This window comes from Lactuca serriola, chromosome 6, assembly GCF_051521515.1.
Source record: "Lactuca serriola cultivar US96UC23 chromosome 6, Lser_US96UC23_V15, whole genome shotgun sequence".
NCBI lineage: Eukaryota > Viridiplantae > Streptophyta > Magnoliopsida > Asterales > Asteraceae > Lactuca > Lactuca serriola.
The window spans coordinates 57813973-57839751 of NC_136413.1; the positions used below are offsets into that span (position 1 = coordinate 57813973).

Genomic DNA, 25779 nt, shown 5'->3' on the forward strand with positions numbered 1-25779 from the left:
TAATTAAAATTTTTTATTTTTAGTTTTTTGTGTTTGCTCTGATGTAGCCAAAACACTTTATTTATGTGGACAATGCTAGATCTTGACAATGTTGAATTCTAAAAATGTGAAAATGTATGTTCTTCGGTTCTTCCTTGATTCTCCATTTCTCCATAGCTGATACCATCCATTGTTGATTATATATGATTGTGAGTTTGTGTATTGTGATAATTTTATAATCTATGATAAATTTTGTTATGTTGATGAAGCTAAATCTATTTGATGATGAAATCTGTTTTTATTTTCTGCACAAAAGAATGAATAAATTTGTTTTTTGAACTTTGAAGTAGAATAGTCTTTGCAGATTTTTCTTTCGCGATTAAGTATAGTAAATACCAAAAGGCCCCAAAATTTTGGTTTGTATAGAGCCTCCAAACTGGTTGAGCCACCCCTGACTTATTGTCTGGTTTGCTTTGAGCACCATGGTTGCGTTTTAAGGATTCCAAGATGTGAGGAGATGTGTCAAGAAGCTGAAGTTCTGAGATGATTCATTCTGAAGATTCTAAAGAAAATATTGGATGGTCGATGGATGCAAGAAAACGGATAACATTAATCAAGAATAATATTGTTGAAAAAAATCTATTGGTACAATCATTGGTTTTAGAGCTTATGATAAAATCACGTTTTAGTTGGTAATTTGTTAGAACATTACTTCAATTCACGCATTATTATGGAGAAATCATTCGGTGATTATGCAGTGAATTGGTTTCAATTGAAAATTTGTTTTAAATAGACAATTATGAATTTTTTATTATGTAATTTGTTTGAACAAACTTTTTCCAATCAAATTATAAACAAATTGATCTACTAAACGTCTAAAACTTATCAATAAGTTTGACCAACCTAAAAAGAATTTCATATATTGCCCGAGCCTCAAAAACAATGTGTCAACAATTTGAAGTTGATATTATTTTGTTCTTATATAAATCTAATGTGTCATGTGGTCGGAACCTAACATTTGAGGTGTAGAATTGTTTAAAATATTATTTTTCATCCACCGTTTATAACCCACATAACAGGTCATAAGGTAGCCACATAGTTTCAACATAAACGATAAAATATTGTTATTCATCCATGATTTATAACCCACACAACGGGTTATAAGGTAAACAGGTAGTTTCAACATAAACGGTTCAAATGGTACAATCTTTTAAATGAGTACACTGTCTCTATCAACAACAGACATTATTTTGTTTTTATATAAATATATTGTTATTTAGTTTCATATTGTTATAATAGAATTATATCAAAATATGTTTTCATGCAATTTTTAAAATTAAATTAGCGTACCCTATTAATACCGATCTACCAAACAATAAGGACACACCACCTTTTATATAATAAAAAAATCAAACATCATGATTAAGAAAATATACACACAATAGTTGTGGGTCATGAAAGTCGATGGTGCAGAAGGTACTTGTACCTTTATCTTATGCATTGAGTCATTGAGTGATGACCCATCACTTACACCTCCCAATCTTCATTTATTTCTTTAACCGAAGTGGAGATAAAACCATGCAGTTCCACTTGTACCCTTTTATACTTTTCAGTCTTGTATTAAATATTTCTCCCATTTCGACATATCCCTCGTAAAAACAACCTTCTTTTTCACAACACTTAATAATCAATTTAGTCCTTGATGAATGGTAACATACTTATAAGTGGTTTAAATAGAGACATAGTTAGATGTTAGAAAGTGATTATTATTAACAGAAAATAAAAGTGGGTTTCGAAATAGGTCGTATACTCTCTTCTGACCAACTTCTAGTAGAAACCCTCAAACTCTTGAACATTAAATCTCATGTACGAGAAGTGAGTGCTTTACCCGATAGACTATTGGGTAGAATAACAAATAATACTAAAAACAAATTTTGGTTAGAAAATATTACCTTTTTGAAATATAAAAACACGTTTACTTTTAAACATACGAAATAATGATTAGGATTTAGGTCGTGAGAGTGACGTTATAAGATTGAAAAGTACTACTATATTTTTTTTGTCTGTAGTTGGATTTTTTTATCTTTTTTTTTTCTTTTAATTTCCATTAAAAACTAATTTTTTTTCTTAAAATTTTGGTAGTTACTTTTGAAACAATTTTTTTTTGTCATTGTACGTGATTATATTTTTTAGGAACAAAACTACAAAACCGTTAAAATCAAATAATGATTAAAAAGTGAAAAAAATTTGAAACCAAAATTGAAAAAATAGCTATACGTAGGATCAAAAATGTAATTTATACTTTTTAGTAATGCAAATTACATAAAAGCTAAGAGTAAATTATAGAAATAGATAGAGGTCCTGATCAATGGTTTGTAGGGCTGACAAAAATGTACCACAGAGAACCAACCAACATGTTATCAACCGAACCAATAAAATCGGTAGCCAATATGTTTGGTAGCCAATATGTCTGGCCGGTAATACCATGCCAATTAAGTAGTCTTGGTACGGTAACGGTACAAAATTTTGAATACCACGGTTGTACCATACCAACCAATATATATATATATATATATATATATATATATATATATATATATATATATATATATATATATATATATATATATCAATCCTTACATTTTCAAGTTTTAGTTAGGAGTAACAACTAAAAAGTAATAGTCTGAGTTACTAATATAATTCAATTGATATTGATTCTTTTTTGAACGAAACATTATAGTAAAAGAAATTACCAACACAAGGTTAAGGAATGTACATGACACTAAAAGGATTTACTAAAACAAACGACGACCACAACTTCAACTCACGTTCATATTTAGAAAACTTTCTAACCATTCAGTGATGATTATAATGTGAAGTCTTATATAAATTATAGTCTTAAACTCTTCAAGTATAGATATTATTTAAATATTTTGGTATGTACCAATATCAATATGTACCAACCAAATTTGTTGGTAACCAACTAAGTTGGTACCAAGTATCATTGGTACGATATTGATAGCTAAAACTTTGTGCCAATTATAATTGGTACGGTACACGGTTTGGAGGAAAAAAACTTGGTACCGTACCAATTCCACCCCTAGGTTTGTTCGTCCTTTTTTAAAAATATATATATAAATATAACCAAATTTCTTAATGATTTTTTAAAAAATGCCTATATATATATATATATATATATATATATATATATATATATATATATGTATATATATATATATATATATATATATATATATATATTGGAAAAATTTATGAAATGACAAACAAAGGAGGTAGTTTGAAAAAATTGACCACCGATTTAGAAATTTCGGAAAATAACCACAATTTCTGTAGAGAAGAGCTCTGCGGAAGGATAAATCCTCTAAGGAAGGGTAAATGCTCTGAGGAAATGACATGACAGGGGAAAAAGACAAAAAATTAGCTGAATGCATGGTTCTGCAGAGGGTGCATCGGTTTCGCGGTGATGCCCTCTATGGATAGAATTGCCTGATGTATGATGCATGATATCCTAGGAGGACTTCTTGTATGAAATTGACATTATTACTGTAGTTGCTTAGTGTGTGGGTCTACTAAGACTTGTATGATTGAGCTCTTTGATGATCGATATGATGCACTTTCTGCGGCTGTTGCCGTTGCAGCTACCGCGACTATTACTACCGCATGGGTTCGAGGGGATAGAGCTTTCCAGGTGCGAGATTTCGATAATATGAAGCCCCCAGAGTTTGATGAGGTCAAGGACCCGATTGTGGCGATGAGATGGCTGTCTGATGTGGATGGTTGTTTCTTCACATGTTCTTGTCCAGATGACCAGAAGGTCAAGTGCGCCCTGAACCTTCTCAGGTCAGGGGCGAAGGATTGTTGGGGATTGGTGACTAATGCTTACACTCTTGAGCAAAGAGTTGTTGTCAATTGGGAGTAGTTTTCGGAGATGTTTCGTACGAGATATGTTCTTTAATGGATAGGAAGAGGTTGGCTCAGGAGTATTTGGATTTGAGACAGAATTCGGAGACGGTGAAGAAGATCACTAAGATGTTTACTAAGAGGACTCTTTTTTCTCCGTTACTGCTTCGGAGCAGGCTTAGATGACCCGGTACTTGAGCATGCTCAAGACGGATATTTGAAAGTTTGTTTCTACCCAACGATACGGTACCCTCACTGAGCTCTAAGAGGGAGCGAGAAGGCGAGAGATTGAGATTAAGACACATACGAGGGAGTAATGTTAGGCTCCGGTTGAATCCCAACCCGCGGCGAAGCGGTCCAAACCTACTGAGTCACGATTAGGAGGTCCGAGGGGTCGCACTTGTGGAAAGTGCGGCAATGTTCATGATGGGGTTTATCGATCTTCTTCTACTGGTTGCCACAAATATGGTAAGAGGGAACTATGTGAGGGATTTCCGTCAACAGACCCCGCCTATGGGTCTTAGGATTTGTTACCATTGCGAGCAGGTAGGCCATATGAAGGCCCATTGCCCCTTACTTGCCGCCAGGTCTGTGCAAGCACCAGCCATTGCTACTCCTAGGATCATAGATGGATGTCGTGGTAGGGCGGAGCCCCCGAGGGCCCGGGTCGTGCTTTCCAGCTTACAACAGAGGAGGCCGGGACGATGCCAGACGTTGTTACTGGTATGTTTCTATTTATTATTCTGTCAAGATATTTATTGTATGATTATGATTTTATTCCTGTTAGGTACCTTCTTAGTGAACTCCTTGCCTACTCTTGTGTTATTTGACTCATGTGCAAGTCGGTCCTTTATATCTCAGTCTTTTAGTAGGGGTTTCGATATGACTCTTGGAGAGTTGTAGTGTCCGCTGCGAGTTTCTATCACCAACTAACATGGAGTTTCGGCATCGAGTGTTTATCAGGATTGTGACTTGGAGATTTTTGGGGTGCCTTATCTGATTTACTTGATTCCCATTCCTATGAGGGATGTGTGCATGATACTAGGGATGGATTGGTTGAGCAGGTTTGGCGCTATGATTGACTGCGAGGGTCAGCGGGTAGTAGTTCGAACCCCAAGTGGGGAGAATTGATTATTTATGGAGAGGGTATCAAGATTGGATCAATAATTTATTTCTGCTGCTAGGGCTCAACAGTATCTGCAGCATGGGTGTATGGGTTATCTTGCGTATGTAGTGGACACCAGGGATAGGAAGGAGGTTTCAGTTTTGGATTTTCCTGTTGTGAGTGATTTTGTTGATGTGTTCCCATAGGAGTTACACAGTGTGCCTCCTGAGTAGCAGGTGGAGTTGAGGATCGATTTGGTTCCAGGTGCGACTCCAATTGCCAAGGTGTTGTACCGATTGGCACCACCGAAGATGCATGAGTTGTCCTCTTAGCTTCAGGATTTGTTCGACAAGAAATTTATTAATCCAAGCAGTTTGCCGTGGGGAGCATCGATTTTGTTTTTCAAGAAGAAGGATGATTCACACCGGATGTGCATTGATTACCAAGAGTTGAACAATTTGACGGTGAAGAACCGTTACCCACTTCCACAGATTGATGACCTCTTCGATCAGTTGCAGGGTGCATGTTGGTTCTCCAAGATCGATTTGAGGTCAGGATATCATCAGATGAGGATTAAAGAGGAAGACGTGGAGAAGACCATGTTTCAGACTCATTATAGTCATTATGAGTTCGTGGTGATGCCATTTGGGCGCACTAATGCGCCTGGGGCATTTATAGATTTGATGAATCAAGTATGCAGACCGATGCTCGATCGATTAGTCATTGTCTTTATTGATGATATCTTGGTATATTCCAAGACCCGGGAGCAACATGAGGAGCACCTTCGAGAGCTTCTGGGAGTTTTGAGGCGAGAATGGCTGTATGCTCAGTTCTCAAAGTGTGAGTTTTGGTTACGATATATCCAACTCTTGGGGCATCTCGTCAACCAGAATGAGATTTTGGTTAATCCAGCCAAGATTGATGTCGTGATGCAGTGGGAGGTTCTGAAGTCTCCCTCGGAGATCAAGAGTTTCTTAGGTTCAGTAGGGTATTATCAAAGATTTATTCAGGACTTCTCCAAGAGTGGAGTACCCCTCATTTTTCTGACGAGGAAAGGCGTGGATTTCCATTGGAGGCCTAAGCAGCAGGCTGCATTCGAGACACTAAGACAGAAGTTGTGTAAGGCCCTAATGTTGACCCTCCTTGAGAGGGTGGTGAGGATTTTTTTGGTATTTTGTTCTAATAGGTAGATTAAGTTTTTTCCTTGTGTGATTATCTAGGTGGCGTTTAGCACTTGTTGTGGGATTTTTAGGACGTATTGACTTTTGAGCTGCTTTGTGAGGTGAGTATCCTCACATTATTAGCGGGTCGAAGGCATCAATGTCGGCCCATTGGATTATGGTTATTTGTATGCTGGCTATCTATGTGACTCTTGCATGTGTTTGTATGTGTTTGCATGTATACTCAGCGGGGCCTGCTGAGTGTGTTGGGCGGGGCCTATCGCATGTTACTGACAGATCTGTTTCGGGCGGGACCCGATGGTTGTCGGGAAAGGCCCATTGTATGTATGGTATGAGGTATTTTTAGAAACTCACTAAGCTTTGTGCTTACGGTTTTTAGTTAATGTTTCAAGTGCTTCCGGTTCGAAAAGGAAGAGCTCAGGATGATCGCAGTACACACACTATGATTTTCTGCTTATTGACTTTGATTTATTTTGGGGATGTTGTTTGATTCACTCTGAACACTTAATGGTTTTGATAAATATGTTGGTTGATTGTTTATTTACTATAAAAACAAAAAAAAAATTGGTTATGAGTTTTGGGGTGTTACATGTTAAAAAAAACACTAATAGTCCATTTTTGTCTACATTTTATATATAGACCAGTAAAAATGTATGAAATCATAGTCAAACATGTCAGAAATCACAGTTAATATATACAAAATCATAGTTAAAATGACAGACTTATATTAAGAAAAAAAACACCAAAATCGCAAGTCAAGCTAGAGAAAATCACAGGTAGCTCTTAGCCAGCTGCGATTTCATAAAAAAAACAACAATTCTTGCGTTTTATTCCTACACGCTATTGGGGTGGATGTGGTCGAAATGGGCTAAATTTGTAACCTATTTAGTGAAATCATAGGCGATGAGGGTGATTTCATAGTTGGCCAAATCCACATGTGAAATTGTATCCATCTTTCCCACTCTTGGCAATCCATTTGTCAAATTATTGTTTGTTGTCTCTATTTTTTTCTTTGTTCTCTCTTTTTCATCTCTTTAATTTCACAACATATGAAAATTCATATTTTTCATCCCCACAAAACCATTTTGATCGAGGTCGTTGTCTCGATCAAAAATAAACCAACTAACCTATGTAGATAGGGTAAGTCGGGTCGAATCCACAAGGAGTTCGTGGTTAAACTTTGTGTCAAAGAAATCAATAAAAAAAAAGTATTACTAGCAATTGTCACGAAAAATATTAAAACAAAATTCAAACAAAAGCTTGCAAATTTATTAATTAAAAATAAAAATCTCAATGAGAAAACTAGAGTACTCCCGGTTTAGTTCTGGACAATTTAGATTCACACACTTTCTTCCCTAGAATCCTAATTCAATTACATAGATGCAATTGGGGTTTATTAACTTGTAACACATAGTTTTGGGTACACTAGATGTTTATTCAACTAGTTGTCTTACTCATTTATGTCTAAATGGATTAGGGACAATTAGTGAACTAGCAATAAAATGTCTTACAACTACCTATTACCGAATTAACATTCAATATCATAAGTTGGAATAATATATGTTGATTCAATCACTTGTCTTTATTTCTAAACTAATTGAACTTGGAACAAATGATGATTTGACAATAGACTATCTTAATTATGACATCAAACAATTCATACAACCCAATTTCACTTATCATTACCAAAGATCATCATATGAAGCATAAAACAACAATTGAAATTAACTAGAATCAATTAATAATCAAGTGTGTTCATCAAAAAGTCCTAAACATCCCCGGAAGTAACCCTAATGGTTTAGCTTTCCATTGAATTCATAAAACAAATAACTTGATTAAAATGAATAAAATGCATAATAATATTCATAACACAAACGTAGAATCATCAAACAAATGTAACCTAATGATTATCAAAGTATAGAACAAATAAACCTTGGGGAAGAAGAAATAATTCTGGAAAATAAAGAATTGGTGAAGATTAACCAATGAAACGATCTTCACTTATAGCTTGATGATGAATTGAATCGAATCTTGCCTTGAATCCGGATTGAAATGGAATGAACTTGTGTTTCCAAATGTTTCCAAGGGTTTTAGAAGCCTTAAAAACGCAGGAAAAACTCTGAAAATCGCAGGTGGTAACCCTAAAAACGAATGCATAAGTCCCTATTTATAGTGTGAGACAAAAAATAATGAAATTGGGCAATGTGGGACGTTGGACGTCCTAGGAGACGTCTTAGACTTCGTGTATAATGCCCAAGCGTTCTTTGTACGTCCTAACATGCCTTCTGCCGTCCTTGAAATACACTAAAAAATGGCCAAAAACGTCAGATGTCTTAGGAGATGTCTTAGACGCGTTCTAGGACATCATTCCTTGATTTCCAAACTTTCCGAAACACACCGTTCCAACACGGGACGTACCTAAAACGCCAAGACGTCCTAGGTGACGTCTTAGACGTCATGTAAGACGCCTACGGGGGTTTCTCCTTCTTTTCTGCTCTGAAATGACGACCAAATGTTGATTGTTTGACCAGGACGTCCTAGGGGACGTCTTAGACGCCTGGAGGCGTCCTTCATCTTCCGTGCAAGTTTTGGTGGTCAAAACGACGTAACTAGCAGAAACACAAAACACGAAAGTTGTAGAAAATCTTGTCTAGTTTCTAGAACTTCTTTACTCTTGTCAATCGAAGCTCTAGAACTTGAGATATGACTAGAACATTGAAGCATGGTCAATTTTCCAAGCAACGTTTCTTCATTCCTTTAGCAATCTGTTTTACTTGCAAGTTCTGCCCGCTTTTAGTACACTATATTGACCTGCATATAAAGTTCAACAACTCATCAAAATAGTGCCATTCTTGGACAATTATACATCAATTCAACAGATTTATGACAATTTAGTACATTCATAAAATGGAATTATCACATTTCAATTTCATTTTTTATATAACTTCTAGGGTAAATGGTACAAAAACACTCTTTTTACACAGAAATTCGATTTTGACACCATATTTTTTTTTGTCAATTTTGACACTGTGTTTTCCCATTTGTTACAATTCTGACCACTTGACCGGTTAACCAGGTTACATGCTGACGTGACATGATGACGTGTCGGTTTTGATGACGTGACATGCTGACATGATATGCTGATGTGTCAAAATTGAATTGTTTTTCCACAAAAAACACTAAGTTTTCACATTTTTTCGATTTTGACACTAAGTTTAATTTTTTATTTCAATTTTGACACTATATTTTTTTTGTTCCAATCGAACATCATTTATCAAATTTTGTTCAATTTTGTCTATTTTTCATTTGAAAGCGTATAAATATATTTTTTTTATTACATTTTAAACCGTATAAACATATTTTTTTCGTTTAAAAACCACATTTTTATTTAATACAAGATGTTTTTTTTTATCTTACATTCAAAGCATTAATTATATCATGAGAATCAAACTAACCATAAACTTCTAATAAGATGTAAAAATTTGATGGGTTGCAAACTTGATATCCGAGTTTTGATTGACTACACGCCTCCAAACCTCCAAACACATTTTAAAGTTGCATATTTAATATAAAATACAACTTTTATATAACTGTTATACATAAAAATACGGTTTGAGTGTAAAAAAAGGTATTTATACAAAACTATGGTTTTTAAATGAAAAAAAACATATTTATACGGTTTAAATGTATTTAAAAAATATTTATACGGTTTCAAATAGAAAATTGTCAACATTGAACAAAATTGGAAAAAATATGTTCGATTTGGAACAAAAAAACATAGTGTCAAAGTTGAAAGAAAAAATTAAACTTAGTGTCAAAATCGAAAAAAATGAAAACCTAGTGTTTTTTGTGAGAAAAAAATTCAATTTTGACACGTCAGCATATCATATCAGCATGCCACGTCATCAAAACTGACACGTCATCATGCCATGTCAGCATGTAACCTGGTTAACCGGTTAAGTGGTTAAATTGTAACAAACTGAAAAACACAGTGTCAAAATTGACACAAAAAAAAAACACGGTGTTAAAATCAAATTTCTATGTAAAAAGAATGTTTTTATGCTATTTACCCTAACTTCTATTACTATTTAAAACTAAAAAACTAATAATAGAACATAACATTTTTTATTAAAAAGAAATAAGTACAAATAAAAAAAAAAGATAAAATGACAATTAAAAAATAGATATGATAATTAAAATTCTTAATTTCTAAAATAAAATGATGTAACACCCATTTCTCAAACTCTGTGGAACTCATACTATTTTAGTAAAAAATATAGTTGTCGAAAAACACCGATAGTCCATTTTTTATATACATTTGTAAAAATGTACGAAATCATAGTTAAACAGATCAAAAATCGTATTTAAGGGGTGTTTGGGAATACTTTTTAAGCCTAAAAGATCTTTTTGTAAAAGTTTTTTTTTATAAAAGTTCTTTTGAGGAAACAAAAACCAAAAATGGGTTTTAAAAAGTGTGGGTAGTATTTTTTGACTTTTGAGTCTGATTTAGCTTTAAAAGTCCAAAAGTTCCAAAAAGTCACACTTTTTTAACTTTTGAAAACTCACCATTTTTTCCTTTACAAAAAGTTATTTTGAAAAGAACTTTTGTATCATCCAAACATCTTTATATTTTTTTAGAAAAATTAAAAAACAAAAGTTATTTAAAAAGTTTTCCCAAACATCATCTTAATATATAAAAATCATAGTCACAATAACAAACTTTTATAAAAAAAAAACTCCAAAATCTTAAGTCAAGCCAGAGGAAATTGCAATCGCCGGTGGCTCTTAGCCATCCGATTTCATAAAAACAATTTATTTATTTATTTATTTATTTATTTATTTATTTATTTTTTTTATATACCTACACATTATTGGGCTTGATGCGGTCGAAATGGGCCAAATTCATAGCCATTTATTGAAATCAAAGGCGATGAGAGCATTTCATAGTTGACCAATTCTATAGGTGAAATTGTTGGCTATTTTTAAAAAACATGTATGTTTGTTTATTATTATTAGGACTTATAAAGCTAATATAGTTTAGGTTTTGTTCATATTTAATCTTTTTTTTTCCACATATTACTATTAAATTTGTTTAGACTGTTCCTATTACATTTTTATTATCGGTTGATGTATGTTTTAGCTGGTTTTCGACGTCCCTTGTAGCTTCAGTCATCTTCCCATTAATTTTCATTTACATTTTCTTATTCATTCTCGTATATATATATATATATATATATATATATATATATATATATATATATTATAACTTTTATACATTAAAAACATATCTAGAATTTCATTTTATCTTCTCTTATCTTTAATTTTGTAGCTTTTCTTTTGTAATTTATTTTCTTATAACTTACTTCCTACCATGAGTATACATGTAATATGTGATTAATTAGGTTTGATCTACATTATGTACTGTAAATGTATAATGACTATTTGTGAGGTTATTTTTTTTAGTTCTTAGTTTGGCTATGGTAACACAATGTACAAGGAGGTAGTTCACGTGGTATACCATGTATTTCATCCTTTTGCTTTTATATATATATATATATATATATATATATATATATATATATATATATATATATATATATATATATATATATATATATATATATATATCCTAATAAATAAGAATGATTTTGCCACATGTCCTCTCCTCTTTTATTTTGACACTTGTTATTTTCTAGATTTTTTTGATTTATTTAATATCCACTTGTCATTTTTATAGGTTTTTTATTTTTAATTCAAATCTCACCAATTAAATGTCACCTTATGTTAATTAATTCTATAAATATATTAATTCATGTACATAATAACTTTATATTTTTAAATTACTCTTTCTATTAATATATTAATTAATGTATATGTATATTAATGTAGATAATACATTCCATTTGTGAATTCATATTAATTAATTTTATTAGTATAGATTAATTAAGACCAAATTACATAAATAGTCCATACGGTTTACCAAAAGGTCACAAACTCAATCCTTATTTTTTTTTTATGAACATAGTCTTTGTGGTTACCAAAACTTTCTATTAATAAACCCGTGTAATACACGGGTTTCACACCTAGTATATATATATTGTCAATTTCATATTAGTTTGTGTAATACACGAGTTTCACACCTAGTATATATATATATATATATATATATATATATATATATATATATATATTGTCAATTTCATATTAGTTTGTGTTATTGGTATATACAATCAACTTGTTGGTTGCAAGTAAGTTCATATCAAATATATTTTGTACGCTATATTTTGTATGTTATATGGTAATAGTAACTGTATTTCTATACCAACTATAGTTGGTATGATATATAATTTGAAGAAAAATATATGGTACGGTACCATTTTTCCTCCCCACTTGTTATTGGAGGTTTTTGTATGATGAAACTAAATGTATACACATCAATATGCAGATTAGACAGAGAATGGTAACAAAAACTATAAAAGTAGACTAGTAAGTAGTAAGTAGTAAAAGACGGATATGATGGAACCATTCAAGGTGTTTGATGAGGACAAAAACAAATACATGGCGACGAATGAGTCTAGGTGATGCTTCAGACACTAGGGCCTGCGTTGATGAGTGATGTGGGATTATTGTCTTGTAGAGTGATCGAAATAACATTAAATTAGTTTACTTCTTGAAGTTTAAGTACACATTGAATAACTCTTTATTATCAACTAAATCATTGAATTGAACGAAATCATAGCATGACCCATTTGTACTTCTTTTAAAATATTATTATTTGAATTAGATTGCAATTATGTCTTTCTTAAATAAAAAGTAATGTTTTTTTATTATTATTATAGTTATTTAAAGTTTAATCAACTCTATTTGGGGGTTTGAAACCAATTTTGTGTATTGTTTAGAAATAGACCAAAAAACTGTTTTTAGAAATAGATAGAAGATGAACCGGTCTCAGAACAAAAAGTTCATAGATGGTGCAGACCACCTGTACGGTCAAGTCACCCCATTTTCAACAAACTGTCTGTCCCCGAGGCGGTCCCAGATGAATCTTGGGTTGGACCGGTCTCTGTCCTCGTCTACCAACGACTAGAAATCGGTCTCCAACTTCTCTCCTAAAACTCACCCTATAAATACTTCTCTCCCAAAACTCACCCTATATAAATAAATATCTGAATACTTCCCAACCATTTTTTCACCCCAATATCTATTTAGCTACCAAAATCACTCTAAGCCTCCATATAGTTCCACCAAACTTTCAAATCTTTGATATTAGGGTGGAGGGTATCCATCTTTCCCACTCTTGGCAATCCATTTGTCAAATCATTGCCCTTTGACATATCAATCTTTTTATCGTCTCTCTCTTCCACCCTTCCAATCACACAACACATAGAAACTCATCTTTCTAATCCCTCCCAAACCATTCAATTTTCATTTTTTTGATGTAACTTTTATTACTATTAATTTAAAACTAAAAAGAAAATTAAAAATAACGTAAAACATAATATTTTTTTATAAAAAGAAACTAGTACAAATGAAAAAGAAGAAGATAAAACGACAATTAAAAAAAGATATAATAATTAAAATTCCTAATTCCTAAAATAAAATGCATGCTCCCAACCATATATATATATATATATATATATATATATATATATATATATATATATATATATATATATATATATATATATATATATATATATATATATATATATATATATATATATATATTTTGTTCGTTTCCTCTTAATCACCCGTTTGCAGAACACCTCCGATCAATAATGCAGATTGATAAAATATTGCATCTATTGGGCCTCTATCTTGTGTTCCAACAATTGAACTTTCCGTTACTCAATTTCTCTTATAAAACAATGTCTTTCATCTCGGTAGCGTTTTCTCTCTTCTACCTCCGATTTATTTACAGTGTAGATGTCGACGATTTCGTTGACGATATAAACTATTTCGTTATGTTGTGAGGATGTCAATGTCGTTTTCTTTTCTTTCTGTTGTTTCCAAGGTGGCGAGTCAACAACATGAAACACCTCCTCTTGTTGGCCGAATCCAGGTTGAAATTTTGCATCTGAAGATGTTGTGTAAGTTTTGAAGGAAGATGTTTTTGTTCTTTTTTTATAAAGAAGGCTCAGTCTAGAGAGTATTTTTCACCATCAACACGTTAAAAAAAATACAAAAGTTCACTCTAACGAGAGCATTCCAAGTTCACCAATGAAGACTCACTGTGTTTTTTTACGTGCAACCATTTTGTGTGGTTTTTTTAGAATATCCCAATCTTTTTCATGGGGAAAAGCTTTCATGTTAGTAAGCCTCTGATACTCGCTTTGTGTCGATTTTAAAACATCGACCTCGGATCTCTCGCTAGCCAGAATATTCAACTTACAGTTGTAGATGTTGAAATCGTTACAGTTCTTTTAAAGATCGTTCCATTTTGAATTCACTTGATGCCTTGTCCAATTTAAACCTCCCACTTGAGCATTAAAATGGTCATGAACCCGCTCCCATAATGCCTGAGACCATTGTTGATTTTCTGTGTGCCTTAACTCTAGAAACGCACATGCCTTAGCCAAAGCCACGTCTTCGTTTTCTGACCATTTCTTTGACTTTTGGCGTTTTGTATAATTATGTGTATTCTCAACAACGGGTTCGTGGTCGTCACTTTGTTCATTTCAGACGGAAGCGAGCACATCACTAGATTCTTCGGATTCTATGTTTTGAGTATCACGAAATTAGAAGATCTCACGAGGAGCACATTGGTATGGGGTTTCCAGACCCATTTGAGAAAACTGCATGTGGTGAGTATGATCGATATTATCTTGCAGAAGATGAAATTGGTTGTAGGATTGTTGGATTAAGACTTGGTTATATTGTTGTTGATGGTTTGGCTATTGTAAATAGTGTGGGGTTTGGGTTCTTGAACAAAAAATGGAAAATCTTGAGTAGTGTTTTTGTTTCGGCAGTTGCGTCTTTGACTAGAACCGCCTTATGTGGATTTGCAACGAGAATCCTTATAGGGAATTGGATGAAATTGGAATGAGATTGGAGTGGTGTGTAATGGAATCGGAGGAGTGGTTTGTTTAAAGTAAAGATAGGTATTTATATTTGTAAAATTGTATAAAAAAGGTTAAAAAGAAAGTATGACTAGTTGACAGGTTCCCCGACTCTCCATGAGACCTTGGATTCGTCACCTCAACGGTGCCATTGACCATTTTACCCAACCCGCCATCAACTCCGTTCACCCATATAATTCTAAAAAGTTGAAAAATATGAAGGAGATCCCACCAACTTATCAAACTAGTTCTTTATTCGAGAACTCCAAGTTTATTTAAATATGGTAAAGGACTACTATGATTCAATGTAAAGAGAACAAAGCTACATTGATCTTGAAGAAGACTTAACCCATCTAGAAACTAAAATTTTGGAAGGCTATTTTCATATAATAATGTTGTTTGGGCTCCTTATGGACATTAGATTCTTATGTCAACACTGTGTGCCTAACTTACACCACACATGATGTTCTTGGGATGAGACATTGCAATTTGCAAAACAAGTCAAGTTTGTTGAAAAGCATGGAAGAATAACCATTTTGCAAAATTATATATTGTATTTACATATATAATAAAAAAACACCATCCGAAATTCCTATAAGCAAACAAAACATAATCATGGAATGTAATGCCTTATTCCATTACCTTCCTTATTCCATTACCCCATCCCTATTCCCTACCATGCCTCATTCCTTTCATCAACCTTAAAACATACCTCAAAACACTATCACAATAAGGTCCAACTCCATTACCATAAGAAATTACTATTCTGATTCCATTCCGGTTTAGATTATGAAGCTTTGATTGAGACCTTTCCGTGATCTTTTTCTCCTTGGATTCGCACTAAGCATGCAAGAAAACGCATTAACAAGTTCCATATCCTCAATATTCACTAGCATCTTTGCAGCATCTGGATTTGCAAGTAGTTGTTTTGCTACAATGTATCCTGCAATTGACCATGTTTGAAAAAGGCGTGCTTGTTTCCCGATAAATCTTCCTCTTTTGGTGTCATAATATTCGGGCCATTTGTCTTTTGCAATTCGTCTTTCAGCAACTTTTACTGCATTTTCAGCAATTTCAGGCCTATTCATCTTTATGCTTGCCACAGTCAGCTGAATAATAATAACACAAAGAAGAAGAAAAAAGTTAGGAATTTGTATAGATGGGAATGAACGATTCCATTCCTTCTTCAATTTCATCAATCCAAAGAATATTTTTTGTAGTTTGTAAGGATGAAACTGACCTGCCAAAGTAAAGTTGGCCAAGAACCTCCATTGTGGTAAGACCAAGGCCTACATAATAAAAGCCCAAATAAGTTAGAATAAAAATAAATTTTTTTATATGAAATAATGATATTTTATTTTATAAAAAAGATTTATGTCATTGAAAATTACGTAAATAAAAAAAGGGTTGTATTGTAATTATCATTCCATTCCACGATGGAATAAAAAAAGAAGGAATGAAAATCAACAAAATGGAAAGAACCACATTCCTTTGTGAATGGCCAGTTCCATTCCATCAACGGAATGAACGATTCCATTCCATGACACCAAACAATACCTACGTGTTTTTCGGATCACTTCCAGTAATAATCCTCCATTCTTGCTCTTCAAGAGCTGGATAACAAATCTTCAATGGCATATCACCAACAAGTTGTCCCCATTTAGCTTCATAAAGATCCAAAATCGCATGTGATTGTTCACTTGTTGCAAGACTACTCACAATCGACCATAAATTCCCAAGAGAAAAAAACCTAAAATCCATATGAGCTGGCTGCAAGTTTCCAATCATATACCCTCCTTTATTTGGCATCCATTCAACTAACCATGGTGGAATTTGATCTGGATAAATGTTGAATTTGTTAACTGCATCATACGAATACTCTTCTGTTTTGTATCTGTAGATTTCATTAAGCTTTTTCATATCAACCCAATAATATTCTCTCACATGAAATGATAATGCAACAAGACGATTGCTTAATGCTGTCATTAAATCTGCTGATGCATCTTCACGTGTAAGCATCTCCCTTGCTGAAAGTAAGGCTGAGTAGAATAACGCCTGCAAGAAATAGCAATATACTTTCATTTATGAAAAAAGTATCCATTTATAGCATTAAGGTATTGTTTTATAAAAAGGGTATCCATTTATAGCATTGTTGTACTTTTAAATTTTTTTCCTTTCTTATTAGGAGATTATACTGATTGGTGAACATTGTTTGTAAATAAACCAATGAAAGTGCATTGCTATTTCTTGAATTTAGCTACATAAGATGTTCAAGAAAGAAAAAGGGTACCTGAATTTCCAAAGGGTGTCCATGAATTCCCATACGCCTATCTATCATACATGATCCATCAGTCACTAAAAGAGTTGGAAACATGTCAAAACCATCAGCAAGACAAAGCTTCAAAATCATCTTAATTCCAGTTTGCACATCAATCCTTTCTTGAACAGAAAGATCCCCTGTGCATTTCCCATATGCTCTCAACAATATGATCCACCACAACCCTGAATCAATGTGAGAGTAAATGACCATTCTACCCTTCTGTTTATAAATGATAAAGAAGGTAAATTTTACTTACCAGAGTCAACTGGTGCAACTCGACCAATGGCTGCTTCACCAAAATCAGGATCTAAAATATCTTCAGTTGCAGAATCATCACCATCAAGTGGAACTGTACGTACCTTAAAGCTTGCAGGCATTAATCCTTGTCCAGGACTATGACAATCCACAGTTTTCTCCCAACTCTGTAAAGTAATAAAGATAAAATATGAACAAAAAAAGGTGTGTAGTGACATGGTTTTATTAGATTAAGAGTGGGAAATCATTAATCACCTGTAACTGAAGGGTGTGTAAGATGAAGTTGCGAACAATATCATACTCTCCTTTCAAAAGAAAAGCAATCCCAGATGGGATGAAATCACGTATGAAGACTTGATCATAGTTGAGAATGGAAGAGTCACTTGGATCATTAGCAGCAATAGTTCCAACTGGATTACCACAATAATAAACCATGGACGCTCTTAATAACTCCCATGCTTCCTCCTCTTTGGAGTCTATGTCAGCATTTGGTAATACACTGCTAAAAGCTCCATTTCCATTTGTACCCAAATTGCCATCGAGAAGAGGATCTATCTTTCCATTAATCTTCCTGTTTAGTTCTTCATTAACCACATCAGTAACACTGTCACTTTTTTGGCATTTACAGCTCAAAGACCTAAATCGATCATTATGATTTGATCCATGGTGAACAGGGTCAACAATATGAAATGCACAGATCCTCCTGTGGTTTTTATGCCTTGAACTTTCTATTTTGGTGCAACTAGACCCTTTTGCCCTTACAGAATTGAAGCCATGTTTAGATAAACCCAAGAAATTTGACTTGTTGGAGGATAATCTGGTATGGGATTTGCTAGGCCCAGCATTACATAGAACTTGAAGAACAGTTTCTGAAGTAGCAGCCATTGAGCAAACACAAACAGAATCGGGACGATGTTGTCAATTCAATCTACTTCCTACACAAACCGCAAAATTCAAACAGTTAACGTATAAATCGATATAAAAGAGAGAGAGAGAGAGAGAGAGAGAGAGAGAGAGAGAGAGAGAAATCAAAGCAGAAATATCTCAGGTATTGTTATGTAGTGAATAATCATGGTGCTCCAAAAGGGAGTCGCAAAACTACAGCCCAGGTTTTCAGGTCTTAAACAAACATGGTCCTCGTATATATCAAAAAAGACAGTTTAACCAGAAGAAAGATAGTAAATCACATTTCAGTATTAACAAAATGAAAGAAATGAATCATGGAAACTAATATTCGGAAGAAGAACATGACCTAGGTCAAAAAGTGATCAGGTAATACAAAAGGAGAGAATCGAAGAAACCACTTACGTCGTCACGAATCCATTGATATGGAAAAAGATTGAGTAAATTGGGGAAGAATCTTGAGCTACTAGAATTGCGAACTTCTCGGAATATCCAGAAATAGGATTACGAATTAGGTTGGGCAACCCTGGACCCCTGGCACTATGATGTGTGCGATACGTAAGTTTTATATGAAGCGGAGAAAGCGATCGATTATCCTATAGGGAAAACAAGGAAGGGTAAAGTTGTCATTTAGTTGGATATGGTGAAAGGAAACCGGCGCTTGAGACTGGAAGACACGGTGTGCGTTTTTGGACCGTGTACGGATAAATTACAATGACTATGTTGTCCCTTGGCATGTCGACCATCATATTATGGTTGTTAGTGCCACCATAATTTAGATGCAAAAAATTGTATAGGTAGGTTCAACATTCAAACTTAGATTTAATTATTTTTTTTGTGATTTAAATATGTTTTGGATAGGGGTGATAGTTGATATACGATATAAAATGAAATTGAGACGAAACTGAAATTTGAATTCGTGTTCGTGTTGTGTTCAAATATAAAAAAAACACGATGTCGTGTCGTTTAGTATTCGTGTTCAAAATTTGAAACGAAATTTACATGATTTAGTATTTGTTTGTCGTGTTTTTTGAGTCATGTATAATTAAATATTAATTAAGAAAAGTAGAAAACTAATTGTTATTTTATGTTATTTTTGTCGTGTCGTGATTGTCGTTTTTTAATCAGTTAGTTAAAAAAACACGACATCGTATCGTGTCGTGTCAGGAAAAAAAATATGATTACCCAATTTGTCACCCCTAATTTTTGGTCAAGTTTGGTATGAGCTGTTTAGATGATATTGCTAACTGTTTTATAAAATAAATTGTTAATTTACAAAATGTGGCCGCAAACCGTATATAAGTCAAATTACTTTTTTTAAGTAAATGGATAAATACAAATAAGTAGAAATGTCACATGTATCGAATCCAAATAGTAGAATTCATCATCTATTTGGTTGACATAAAATGAAATGAAATACAATCATATTACATTATCCTTTTGTTAATATCCAATGTTTTAAAAACTTATTCGAATCAGTTACCAGGGAAAGAAACAGTTTAACTAATATCAATTTTATGTTTATTTTTCGACTGAAACAAACTAACTGGTTTGTTTTAACAAAAATCCAATTGAACCAGTTAAATTGAATAAAAACACATGAAAATGAAACATGTTGTATGCCAAACTTTTGTACTCTTTTTCACATCTATCTATCTATTTATTTATTTATTTATTGTATTTTTTTTATATGATAACTAGTTTTCAGATCCATTCTATGCAATTCTAGAAAGTGAATATGATGTAATATAACATTTGACTTTATTTTTCATATTCATAAAGGCCTGCTTTGTAGACCTTTAAAAGGACAGATAACTCTTTTGAATTGGATTTTTGATAAGTTTTTCTCTATACCAAAATAATAAATACAAAAACATAAAAATTCTAAAAACGAACCAGGAACTAAAAACCTAGTTTTTAAAACGTTGTTAATATTTGTAGGGTTTGTAATCGAAATGCAGATTAAAATCCCTAACTAACATATATGATCACTTATCACAAAACTGATTTATTTTTAAAGAAAGTATGCTTATAAATAAGAAACTTCATTAAATGGCACTCACACATCTTTTTCATAGAAGTTTTTTTTTTACATAAAAACAATAACAAATATGCTAATTTATAAGCGCAATATTCCAACTGTTTTTGACAAATTTACAAATCCAACATAAAACGGCAAAGAAATATTTAGCTGGGCCCCAATTTTAGAGTTAGTTTGGGAAAACTAGTTTGCTACTAGAAGTTGTGAACCATGGTTTTTATTTATGATAAAAATAATTCTAAGAGTGTTTGACAAGTAGTTCTAAAACTGGGGTATCAAAACAATTTGAATCGACGTAGTCAAACCTAATAAACTCACTAAAAAAACATATCAAACAATCTTGTAGTCTTTTTAAATATATAAAATGAGATAAAACATAAAGACTAAAAGGTGTAAAAAACCTAATTGAAATATCTTTTAGTAGATTATAACTTTTTTGTTTAATACTTTAATTCGAGCTTAAACTCTCAAAACTGGATCCAAAAATACCCTTATAACTCCTTATACACACTTCAAGTTTTTTTCCAAAAAAAGATTCTATAATAAATTAAAACCAATTTATGATTTTGCAATGCCGCACTACAAGCCATTTTCTCCATGCAATATATTCAAAAGCTTTCAATCATGAACAAAATTATTAACATAATTCCAATGATATCTCAAAATGCCATGCTTCAATCCACAGCAAACAAATGAATAAAATCACACAACCATTACTAAGTAACACTTATGCTACCTAGTAATTATTTAACCTTCAAAAAAAAAAAAAAACTTCATATGCTTATGCTTTCTTTCCAATCCCATGAGACATGTTATATATTCCTCGAACCTGTATAAAAAAGAACACAAACAAATTACAAAAAAAAAAAAAAAAAAAACCCAACAAATTCCAATGAAGATGAATGAATACACACACTCACAATGAGAAAGATCGAAGATCCAGCTAATGCAAGAGGGATAGCAACAGATGTGATTTTATCCATTGGACCCTTGAGATGAGTGCTATTCTGAATGCTTTGAAACAATCTTTGCTTCTCAATTAGCTTCTCTCTTGCCCTAAAAGGTGTCTCCTCCATCTTCCTGCAAATTTTCATCATGTCATCAATGGAATCCCAAAAAAGAATTAGCTTTAATCGAACCGTGTAATGTAACACGCTCACAAATTTCAATTAGATTCACAGATTTTGAAACATGAATAACAGAATGAGATTGGATTGATATTAGACAGCGATTTGTGATATCGATCAATTGAACGTTGGTTGATGAATTTTATGGAAGAAAAGAGGAATTTTCGGGAAGACGATGCATGGGCCAATTAGAACAAACTTATAGAAATATTGAATCGTAGAAATTAGATTAATGAGTAAGGGTTTCAGATGAAGAGGATTCGGCTTACGTGAGAGTGGGAAAAACTAAGAGCCTTGCGTAGAATCAAAAACGGAGATTCAAAGAGCGAAAAACCACGGCAAAGATGACGATCTGAAAGTGATGATTATGAAATGGTAAACTTTGGCTGTAGAATGAGATTCAGAAATTAAGGAGATAAAAATGGCTGGAAGTAGCATTGGGCTTGTAAGGCCTAATAATTGGGCCTTGTTCAGTTGTTTTTGTACAAAAAATAAATTTCTCTACTTTCTAATAAAGATGGGCATGCAAAGTCCAAAATATTACAAACCGGTTTAGGGAAAAATAGTCAAAAACCATATGGAAATGGGTATTCCGAAATCGGTTTGGTTTGGTTTGATTCGATCGGTTACTATTGGCTCGGGTAGTTTGCGGTTGAAACTGGCTCAGGACTCGTTTGAATAAACAAGTTTGAAAATCAGACAAAAAATCGTTTAGACTGTGTTTGACACGCTAGCAAAAAAGTCAGCTTTTAAAGTATAAATTATCCTATCAATAAATTGTCTAAAGTGGTTTATTAAAGAACTAGCTTATAAGCTAGTTTATAATTTACGATAAACTACTTTTGTGGCCTCATCAAACATAAAATTGCAATAACCTTAAAATATAAAATAGTTTATACATGCCAAACAATATCGCATAAAAATGTCGTTTTGATCAATAACTTCTTTACATTATTTACATTTTCATTAAAACAAAGATTTTGTTGTATATATCTTTTTAAAATTTTAGTAGAAAAAATATCGTTAACACCTTGATTGAACCTGAATAATTGAAAACACCTTACGCCATGACGAACTTCGTTCACTACTGAAAAGGAAAGTTCGACAAAAATATTGTTTTCCAAACCAGATATGATTTGCCCATTCATCGGCCATAAGTTTTTTTTAACTTGTAATTTGATTTTCCCCAAATTTACAATACTTCTTAATCTTATTTTATTCCCATATAATGGTTAATCACATAAAATCGGGGATTTCGTTTAATTTAGATGATGGAATATGTATTTAATTTGATTACACATATCTATCAATTTGGTCTCAACATAATGATCATCTTAAGAATAATAAGCATCCCTTTGAGATTCTTGCACACTCTCATTTTTTACTCGCATTATGCCTCGCAAGATGATAATAGTAAATGTCACCTTTAGAATTAGATGGTCTTTTATTAGAACAAATTACTAAAATGGTCTTTGTAGTTTGTACAAATTTTGTTTTTTTACACGTTGGGTCCTTCCGTGAATATCTCGTTAGCCATCCATGTTAAAAAGCCCACGTGTCTGTCATGCTAGGGGTAATCTCGTCTTTTTAATTCAAAACCCTATACGAACGTTAATATACATATACAATTGACAAAATCCATCTCTTTCTCGTTGTCTTCTTCTTCTCTGCAACTTCCATCATTTGAGAAATACACGTAATGGCGATTACCTATGATTCTAGTCATCCTATGTTATACGCACCTCAACGACAAAGAAAAACCATGTGAAGCTATTTTATTGTTGTACTGGGAAGGTATTTTTTTTTGCTAAGTCACTGTTTTCATTTATACACTTAATCTCTCGTGAAATTACTGAAATCACAGGGACCACGATGTGGTTTTGTATGTTGGCCTAATGAAGATACATATGTCCATGCCAAAAGTACGAATGAGCTTCAAAATGAAATCAAGAAATTCAGGCTACTATTACTGTTAAGTTGGGTTTTCTCTGTGGCTACTCTAATTTACAAATTGTAATGTAATTGTTTTGGAATGGAATATAATTGACTTGTCAGAAGTTATGTAATGAGTTCCAAACGTTGTTTTTTTTTTGGGTTTTTGTATTTCCTATTGGATGTATCTGTAATGGAATGGAATGCAATTGAAATGGAATGGAATGAAGTTGTTTTTAGGTTATTGTCTTTCCTATTGGTATGTAACTGCAATAGAATGGAACGCACATGATATGGAATGGAATGAACATGTTTTTAGGTTTTTGTTAATGTAATTGGAATCAAATTGGATATGGTGCTTGGGAAGAAGCAATGTTGTAGGAAAAATGATACTTTACCCACATTCTTCTTCCATTGATAGGCTCGATCTTGAAGGAATACATTTCCTTCCATGTACTCAACTAGTTAGTGGGATGCACCCACGACTCAGGTAAACCAATATTTATCATGTCCCAAATTGCCACCAATGCATGTTTACGAGGTATACATGTCACACCCCAAACCTGGATGATGGAAACGTCTGGGGGTGGATGACTTCATGAACAATATCACAACATAATGTACAATAATGATCAAAGCAAACACAACCATTATAAATATAATTGAGAATGTTACGTTGTTTCCAAGTATTGTATGTTTCAAAACCAATTACATGATGACAAAACTGAATAGTACGACGCTGTAACGTCCCATCATCAAAAGCCTTGTGACTACCTGTTTAACGGTTTCCTGAGAATACAAGTAGTTTTGAAAAATGTCAGCAATTAAGTTAGTGAGTTCATAAGAATTTTGTATGGATAAAAATCTGTAATTCTTTCCTTGTAAAATGATAGTATGTGTTCATAGAAAATCCAATATTTTCTTAAAATGAGTTGTAGTCTTAAAAACCCTAAGACCAAAATTGTATAAGTATTTCTATACTTAAAATAGTATTACGTAGTTTTTGTTATATAAAACCTTTTGAACGCATGTTACCCCGTAAACTAAATGTATTGTTGATTTCCCATGTGAGTTATTAACCGAAATTGGTCTGCCGTGACGTTTTTCAGACGTCAGAATGTTAGACATTTGTCACCCCAGACCTGCCGGTCTAGCTGTAGCTAGCAGCTTAGGTGCGGGATTATCAGTCATATATATATCTATACACAAGTATCATGCTCTCTTACCGGGATTCTGGTTATAATTCAGGACTATAATGTGTAGTCTGGTAGGTACGGTTAAGACTTTGTCTCACATAATTGTTTCAACAAGTTTACGTTTTGTGTAATGAAAACCCTTGTAAGTGTAAGTATCACTTTTTCATAGTATTAATGTAGTGCATAATAATTATATACTTTCATATAATTATTCTTCTTGTCCCAAAATGTTATAATGGTGTTAATGACCCATAAACTATACCTATTATAGTTTATTATAAATGTTTTGTTGTACCTATACACACACACACACACACATATATATATATATATATATATATATATATATATAAGTTAACATGTTTAGATGTTCATAAATAACATATATTATACATCCAACACAAGTATATGAACTATTAGTATGATAAAGTCAGTTTTATAGTTTTTGGCCTTTTTACGTCGCCAAACGGTAAATATTGAACTATAAACTTTGCAAAATTTATTTTTACCTTTTTGTGAAGTTTAAAAGTCAAGCTAACCTTATATGTTTAAAACAACATATTTTAGGTCAAGTTTCACAAAAATGGTACCATAACCTGGTTATGACCATTTTTGTTAGAAAATCCTAATTTTTACAGAAAATGATAGATTTTTAGGTTTTCTTTTTGTAAAACCAAATCCTTGGTATTTATAACTAGTTTCATAACATATGTCCAAAATAACATATTGTGGTTTATATCCCACAAAAAAAAAATAGTGT

The 25779-nt window shown here is 32.8% G+C and overlaps 2 protein-coding genes across 2 annotated transcripts; both read right to left on the reverse strand.

Moving 5' to 3' along the window:
• Positions 1-15751: 15751 nt before the first annotated feature.
• On the reverse strand, positions 15752-19289 carry LOC145058551 (neutral/alkaline invertase 3, chloroplastic-like). Its single transcript, XM_079006444.1, has 7 exons — positions 19129-19289; positions 18076-18755; positions 17822-17987; positions 17536-17747; positions 16807-17300; positions 16486-16534; positions 15752-16354 (listed from the first exon to the last, which is right to left on the reverse strand). Exons 2-7 carry the CDS (start codon positions 18703-18705, stop codon positions 16028-16030), a joined length of 1878 nt encoding a protein of 625 aa, XP_078862570.1. The 5' UTR covers positions 18706-18755; positions 19129-19289; the 3' UTR covers positions 15752-16027.
• Positions 19290-21345: 2056 nt separating this feature from the next.
• On the reverse strand, positions 21346-22291 carry LOC145058492 (uncharacterized). Its single transcript, XM_079006389.1, has 3 exons — positions 22161-22291; positions 21685-21844; positions 21346-21593 (listed from the first exon to the last, which is right to left on the reverse strand). Exons 2-3 carry the CDS (start codon positions 21838-21840, stop codon positions 21546-21548), a joined length of 204 nt encoding a protein of 67 aa, XP_078862515.1. The 5' UTR covers positions 21841-21844; positions 22161-22291; the 3' UTR covers positions 21346-21545.
• Between the last annotated feature and the right edge of the window lie 3488 nt (positions 22292-25779).